At 38.2% G+C, this 8,798-nt stretch overlaps 1 protein-coding gene across 1 annotated transcript in view; it reads right to left on the reverse strand.

The window, feature by feature from the left end:
- The window catches only part of acbd5a (acyl-CoA binding domain containing 5a), a 51,282-nt gene extending 45,176 nt beyond the window's left edge, over positions 1-6,106 (reverse strand). Inside the window, exon 1 of the mRNA XM_048613204.1 lies at positions 5,986-6,106. Within this exon, the coding sequence (XP_048469161.1) occupies positions 5,986-6,080 (95 nt within the window). The 5' untranslated portion in view covers positions 6,081-6,106. The remainder of the gene's footprint in view (positions 1-5,985) is intronic.
- Between the last annotated feature and the right edge of the window lie 2,692 nt (positions 6,107-8,798).

The raw sequence follows: 8,798 nt of genomic DNA on the forward strand, positions 1-8,798 counted from the left end.
TGCTATGAAATATCATGCACATTGAGATTTCCAATTCTCTTTTTGTTCCCCTTTCTCATGTTGCTTTGGCACATAAGTGCTTCTGCAACTTTTTCTGCTAAACAAAAAGAGAATTGGAAATCTCAATGTGCATGATATTTCATAGCACAGTAAACGGATGGTGAACTTTTAGAATTTAAGATGGGAGAAACTGTTTCACAAGTTTTAATTGCAAATTTCCCATTGTAAAGTAAGAGTTTTAATAGAGGGAAAGACTAGTCATTAGCGTAGCAATATCAAACTAAAACTTGAGAAGGCAACAGAAGAACAATGGCTGGAGAGTGAGTAAAGCCAAGGTTACTTCAGACAAAGCATGCTCATTTGTCAAAGTACTAAACCTAGTAATTATTGACACAGCTAACAAATTTATTTCAGCTCTCTTAGATAACAGTCAGGGAGCAAAGACAAAACAATTATGAATCTTATTCCCCAGCACCTGCTTGCTGCTTCCTGCTGCTAAAATCTGTACATGAAATAATGAGGAACATTACAACATGAACAATAAATGAACACAGCATTCAAGAATTTGTCAAACAATAAACAGTTATCACTTAAAATTTAGTGAAGGTTAACCTGAGCAACCATGTGTCTGCATAGAGAAATACAGCTTCTACATCATAATACTATGCAAAATGGAAACTGATATGCACTTGTCAATCAGGAACATTTCCTGTCTATATGAGGAAAGAATCCCTTTATCACATCCTCCAGCCAACATTAGTAAAACGTTAAGGCTGATATTTATGATCGGAAAGGGTAGATTAGTAACCGATTTGAAGATATAGGATGATTTATTTCAGAAGAGGCATTTCAAAATACATTAATCTCAAAATTGTGATCTGTGTAATTCCTATGGAGGGCAACTTGCAAACAAGTTTTAAAAGTCCATCAAGACCTTGATGCCAAAATCAGTTGAGATTTTAAAAAGAATTGGCTTAATTTAAAAAAAAAATTACAAAAGATGAACCGGAGTACACATATAAATGCCAAGTGTTTATATATTGGGAAGTACAAAAGGAAGAAGAGTTCACATTGTCTACACTCATCTTCACATTGTTTAGAATAGGTTTAATGGTGTAGTTAGGTTAGAGAAGAACTTACTATGCTCCAAAATAACTGGACAGTACAACTGATGAGAGGTCAGATCTAGTATGTCAACATTTTCTTTTGTCATAGATACTGCCAGACCGACTGAATATTTTCTGTTTTTGTAACTTCAAATGATGTTCCCAACCAGGGATTCAGTAGCTCTGTGAGCTACCATATTGTCGTTTAACTTCCATGATTAATGTTTTTTGATTTGATTTATTATTGTCACATGTACCTAGGTACAGTGAAAAGTTTTGTTTTGCATGTAATACAGGCAGTTCATAACATAGGAAGCACATTACAGTGATAGAACAGAGTGAAGAACAAAGTGATGTTACGGCTGCAGAGAAGGTGCACAGAGCGAGATGAGCATTAAATTTAAAATTGAGAAGTCCAATCTGAAGTCTAATAACAGCATTGAAGAAGCTGTTCTTGAATTTGTTCAAATGTGTGTTCGAGCTTTTGTAACTTCTGACCGACAGAAGAGATTGGAAGAGATTATAACTGGGTTGGGGAATGGTCTTTGATTATGTTGGCTGCCCTTCCTGTATTTACAACTCTCTGTAGTTTCTTATGATCCTGGGCAGAGCAGCTGCCATGCCAAGCTGTGATGTATCCGGATTGAATGCTTTCTAAGACGCATCTATAGAAATTGGTAAGGGTCATTGTGGACATGCCGAATTTACTCAGCCTACTGGGGAAGTAGAGGTGCTGTTGTGCTTTCTTGACTGTAGCATCAACCTGGGTGGACCAGGACAGATTGTTGGTGATCATGTAAATTCAATCCAGGTAGTTGGACAAAGGCCTCACTCTTCTGTCAGTTGTAACTTGCATATTGTTCTTGGGCAGTGAGAGTCACTCCTGAATGCAGCATTTGCTGTCCAGCCTTAATTACCCTCAATAAAGGTGGTGGAGATCTGACTTCTTGAACCACTGCAGTCCTTTTTGTCTAAGTACACCCACAGTGCCATTAAGGCAGGAAGTTCCAGATATTGACTCAGCGAAGGAACGGCGAAATGAGATGACAATGTAGTTTTGACAGGAACTAGGAGGTCCAAGTGTTCTCATGCATCAGCTACCTAGTCTTTCCAAATAGGTCAAGGCTTTGGAAGGTACTTTTCAAGGAACCTTAGCAAGTTGCTCTTGTAGATTGTACACACTGCTTAACAGCTTACGGGATGGAGTGAACATTGAAGATGAAGGATAAGGTGCTATCAAGAAGGCTTTTTTATCCTGGATAATGTTGAGATTCTTCAGTCACACTTCTGACAAGTATCTTGTAGAATGCGAACAGGAGGTGAGTTACGCAGATTTCCTAGCCTCTTGTCCTTGATGTCACAGTATTTTTAGGCTCATCCAGTTCTGTTTCTGATAAAATTTATCTCAGTATATTGAGAGCAAGAGATTCAATAATGATGAGGCATTTAGTGTAAGATGATTAGATTTAGTGGAAGACGATTAGATTTCTCTTTTTGGAAGAATTCATTACCTGTTACTTGATTGGTACCAATTTACTTGCCAGATATCAACCAAAGCCCAATTGTCATGCTGGTTCTACAGCTTGTGGACATGGACTGCTCGAGATTCTGCCAAGTTTCAAATAATACTGAACGTCTAGTACTAAATACTGAAACATAAGCAAATAACTTTATTCTGACTTTGACTTTTTAAATGGAGGAATGGAACAGCTGAAAATGGTGATGTAGTGATAAAGCCACTGGGCTCATAATTTCAGAAGCCCAAGCTAATGCTCTGACAACATAGTGGAGCTTAATTTCAATCAATAAAAATCTGGGATTGAAAGTTAGTCTGAACAATGGTCACCATGAGACTGCCATCAGTTGTCATATTTGAGTCACTAACGTCCTTTAAGGAAGAAAATCTGTTGTCCTTACCCATTTTGGTCAACATACTGCAGTTGCACATCAGTGTGGTTGACTCTTTACGATGCTGTGAAATGGCCTAACAAGCCACTCTGTTCAAGGGCAATTAGGGATAGGCAACACGTGTTGACCTACTCAGCAGCATTCCATTAAAGATTCTTTTTTAATCCCCAAATTAGGAAAAAGGAAAGAAATTCTGAGCTACGTCACTTGATTACTACCAACTATCACCTACTGACCATTGCTGAATGTATATAAAAGGTAGTCATTATAGCAAGAAAGAATTAGTCTAGACTTTAGGAAAAGTTGCATTTATACAGGACACCTTATGTCTTTGGGAAATACCTGAAAGCACTTTAGAGTCAAAGAATTGCTTTTGAATTTTAGGCCCTTTTATTTACTAACCAATTCACACAAACTAATACTCCACAAACTGTACAATGGTGAGAGTCAAAAGACCATCTACTTTGAGATACCGTGCTCAAGGAATAGTTCATAGAGCCTCATTTTAAAATTTTATCTTCAGGAACTACACTTTAAAAGTGCAACACTCCCTCTGTACTCCAGTGGAGTTGAGCTGAAATCATAGGCCTGGATTTTCCACTGGTCAGGCAGTCATTATTTCAGCATATATAGGAGTCGTGCATGTGGACCCTGCAGAATCCCAATTGCAGCACACAGTGAAGAAATTGCCCAGGAAACTGAACTTTCCACTTGGCAATTCTGTTATGCCTGGAACCTCTGAAAGTCTCCATTTTAATTAAAGTCTTTGCGTGGCTCCAATGAAATTAAGTAAAACTATTGCTCAGGAAAAATTAGACTATTAAACACATAGGCTACTGCTGAGTAACTCTTAAGATGAACCCATAAATTTACCACACACAAGCCAAATGACAACTACCCCAGACCCGAACCGATAAACCCCCTCCGTGCCTCCCCACTGCCTTCCAGACCCGACCTTCCCTGTTGCCGCAGGATCAGAAGTTCCCAGACTGGATACCCATTTACCTCTACGCCAAATCAAAATTCTCAAAATACAATATATTATTAACCTTTATCACATAACACAAAGTGCAAATCAACCTGAAAACAAAAAGAAAATTCAAAACCAAGAGTAAAACCTAAACCTGCAGGTTGTAGCTATAATGGTTGACAGGGTAGACGCTGGAGGATATCTCCTTTCATAGGGGAATCTACAGCTGGGGACACAATTTAAAAATGAGAGGACTCCCACTTAAAACACAGACAGGGTAATATTTTCTACAAGAGGAATTCTCTTCTCTAGAGAGCAGTGGAAGGCTGAGTCATTGAATTCATTCACATCTGATTCAGATAGATATTTGTTCAATAGGAACACACAGAAAAGTGAAGTTAAGTCAGAATCAGATCCACCATGATTTAATTGAATGGCAAAGCAAATGTTGGCAGACCGAATAACCTATTCCTGCATATACTTTTATGATTTCATACTTACTATTATGTGCATCTTAACTGATGTCCAGTGATATAGCTTAAAAATATCAGGATTCAAACAACATGGAAATAGTTTGAAAATAAATAAATTTCACTTATTTACTATATTTAACATCAATATTCTAAACATTTCAAAACACTTGGCCCATAAAATGAAATATCTAAACACTTGGCCCATAAAATGAAATATTTGTCCGAGAAATTGAGTGTCAATGCTTAAAAGCATGTACCACTAATGCTGCAAAGTGCATTGTACATTAATATTTGTACAAAGAGCTGCGATAATGGCATATACTGAAAATGAATCATAATGGCTGGAGTTAAAATAAGTTGCCAGCTAGATTTGGTCTCAAAACATGCCAAAAATGCAGCAATTTATTTTTATTTTAGCACCGACCCACAAAATATGTGTGGTCAAAATACTAAAGTTGACCAATATAAAATATTCACATCAGGAGCTTAATAGGGGTTTGAAAAAGCACAATGATCTTGAGAAAGAAGCATTGAATTAAAAGATATTATCAAATCAACTACAATTCACCAACTGTCTCTAACAGTATTCAAGAGCAGTGATTGCAAATACAGTAAAAGCATTGAGCAGAAGTAATTTAGAGATTGTTAGGTTCTTAAGTTTTCAACTGACCTAGCCTCAACAAGGAAAAAGTTTCTCTTTCCCTTTATGAAGAATTGCAACCTGACATCACTGTCTGAATGACGTGGTTCTAACATTAAAAGTTATGTCCCTAAAGTAAAACAAAGAACTGGGGATTCTGGAGATCTGGAACAAAAACAAAGATTGACGGAGAAACTCAACAGGTCTGGCAGCATCTGTGGGAAGAAAGCAGAGTTAATGTTTTAAGTCCAATGACTCTTCATCAAAACTGTTAGTTGCTCGGAAAAAAATGGTATTTATGTTGAAGGTGAAGTTGGGAGGGGTATTGAGAAGGGGAGAGATGAACAGATAATTGGAGACAGAACTAAAAATCACTCAGTCTTATGTACTCCTAGGCTCATTTTCGCACTACATGGATTGCATTAAGAACAGCTCACCTATTTTCTCACTCTTAGCTCTTCTTCGTCACTTACTCAGCATTTCTTTTGCCCTGCTATTCATAATCCCCTTCTTTATCTACCCCCTTCATATCTCTCTCTCTCTGCGCTCCATCTACACCTATCCATTCTCCTCGCCCCTTTTCATTCATATTCATTTAAAGGGATGTGAGGTTCACTGACTAGGGCAGCATTCATTGCCCATGAAGATGGTAGTAAGCTACTTTCTTAAACCACTACAGATTTTGAGGTGTAGAAATATCCACAGTGACATTAAGGAGACAGTTCCAGGATTTTGACCCAGTAAGAGTGAAGGGATGGTGTTATATTTCCAAGTTAGGATGGTGTGTGGCTTGAAGGAAAACTTGCAGGGGGCAATGCTCCCACGCATCTGCAAGTACAGCTAGACAATTGTACACAATCAGTGAATTAAATCAATAATTGTGATCACCATTTGTATTTGCCAATAAGGTCCCAGAAGCCAGGTCTGGTTGTGTTGCAGGGCCCCAAGGTTGCTTGCTTGTAGTAACTGTAGAACTTCAGCATGAGCTCATTTGATGGTTGAAATGAACCTATTTAATAAGACATTTGAAAAACCTAATTAGACTAACATTTTCACTTTTCAAAAATCAACTAAATCTTAATTAAAACAGCTGCAAATCACATTGCAAATGGAATGTAACTGCAAGAATACTAACAAATCTTCTACAAAATATTATATCAAAACAGAAAGTAACAGAGTCAACAAGTGCCCTGCCTAATTGGCACATTTGCTGTTACAAACTAATGCATTACAGTCTAACAATTTTCAATTCACAGTAGAGCTGACAAGGTATTGATCTTTACCAGGATGGTTCAATACAATTCTTCATTTGGCTAATTGGGAATCTTAACTTGGTTAGTGCAATTTTGATTAGTAAAATGAACAACACAGATCATAACTGGAGGATATGTGAACTTAATACTCATTCACATATTCACCTGCGTATTGAACATTTATGCAAGTTTGTTACCAAAATGAAAACGTATTTAAAATTAGAGAGTGCGAGAGTTTTTGATCATTGTGTTTTAGCTTTATTTTCTTGCCTCCTGTTTAAGAGCATCTTTTAAGAACAGTGCATAACGTGTGAAAACTACTGATCTACAACACCTTGGAAGCTATGAATGCTGACCCTATAGAAACTGCCAAGGAGTCATCAGTTGTGGAGCTTTAACTTCCTGGGCACTGCTGGGAACAGTCTGGACTTACCTATTTGCCACATCAGCAATCTTCCCCATTCCATAACCTGGCAATTGCCACAGTTCAGTAATGTTATTATTGTGGTAGGAAAGTTAAGCTAATTCCCCATAAGGATAGTAGGTAAGGATCTTGATCGGTTCATAGATTCTGGATTGGGGAAGACTGGGAAGGAGGCAACGTAGAGAGGATGGAATGAACTGGGGATAAAAATTACTGCGTTTAAAGAGGGTAAAGAGGCACTGAGGGCAAGGGATTGTGGCTTGGAAAGGAGTACCAGCAATTGGGGAGAGATGAAGATTGGAATCAAGTTACTTGGGCAGACAGGCGAATGAGTCAGGTGTGGGATAAGAACTAGGTGTAGGGGTAGGCAATTCAGTCCCTCAGACTTGCTCTGTCATCGGATATGATCATGGCTGATCTCATCTTGACCCCAACTCCACTTAATAAAAAATGAAAGAACTGTGGATGCTGTAAATCAGGAACAAAAACAGAAGTTGCCGTTTGGTCTGGCAGCATCTGTGAAGGAAAAAACAGAGTTAACATTTCGGGTCCGGTGACCCTTCCTCAGAACTGATGATGGCTGGGAAAACTGATGTTATATAAACTGATGCTTTTGTTCCTAACTCCACTTGCCTGCCCACTGTCCATAACTCTTCAACCCATTACTAATTAAAAATCCGTCTCCTACTTAAATTTACTCAGTGCTCTAGCATCCCCAGTAACTGCAAAGTGGAGAGTTGGAATGGCATTAAAAGAATTGTGCTAAGGATACTTGTGGTGCAGTGGTAGTGTCCCACCTGTGAGCCAAAAGGCCTGGGTTCAAAGCCCACCTGTTCCAGAGGTATGAAATAACATTTCTGAACAGGTTGACTAGAAAATATCCAAAACATAAAAATGTTGTGCTTGAGTTTACGACAAATAAATACTGAGACATTGCTTCCACTGGCAATTGAACAGGGAACTCATATACATAAAGTGAAGTAGCCTACTGGAAGCATTAAAAGGAGAAAGAGAGAAGCAAAGATTTTGAACAGACAACAGCATAAGTGAACATGTCTTTCATAAGATAATAAGAAATAGCAAACAAGTATAAAAGAAGCATTTGGATAAGTACTTAAAAACCCAGGGAATAGTAGGCTATGGACCAAGTGCACGTAAATGGGATCAGTGTGGTTTTTTTGTTTGTTGTTTGGCATAGGCATGGTGGCTCGAAGGGCCTGTTTCTATGCTGTATAACTCTATGACTATAACATTAAGGAAGTCTCGCTACTACTGTACAGGATATCAGTGAAACCACATGCAATTTTGGTCACTTGACTTAAGAAGTGATGCACTTGTTCTGGAGGCAGATTACAGAATGTTGACTCGACTGCTGGAATTAATCTGGTTTGTCTTACCAGGAAAGTTTGAACGGATTGAGCCCACACTTGTAGGAGTTTCAAAGGACAGGAGAGGATCTTATTGAAACCAGCATTCTGTGGGGACTTGACAAGGTTGACACCTACTGCATGTTTCTCTTCATGGGGGAAATCTAGAACTAGGGGACACAATTTCAAAATAAGAGGATTCCCCAATTAAGACAGAAATGAGAAAGAATGAATTCTCTTCCCCAGTGAATAATGGAGGTTGGGTCATTGAACATATTAGCATCTCTTTCCAAAATATCAAATATCCTTGAATAGTCAAGTCCCACCCATATCCCTAATCACAATCATTCTGTCCCCACTTGTTACTATAAACAAAAAAAAAGCCTTCAATTCTGTTTTATCACCAGTTTTGGCTATTCTAACCTTAAGATCATAAGACATAGGTACAGGTTGGCGTGGGCTTGGTGGGCTGAAAGGCTTGCTCTTGTGCTGTATTGTTTTGTAATGTTCATTAGTCTTTGCTCTAGAAGTAGGCCATTCTGCCCATTGAGTCTTCTCTTCCATTCAATTAGACCATGGCTGGCTAATCTGATAATCTTCAACCTCAGTATCTTATTTTATCCACATAACCCTCAATTTCCTTGCTATTTAAAAATA

The sequence above is a fragment of the Rhincodon typus genome, chromosome 2, assembly GCF_021869965.1.
Source record: "Rhincodon typus isolate 14 chromosome 2, sRhiTyp1.1, whole genome shotgun sequence".
NCBI lineage: Eukaryota > Metazoa > Chordata > Chondrichthyes > Orectolobiformes > Rhincodontidae > Rhincodon > Rhincodon typus.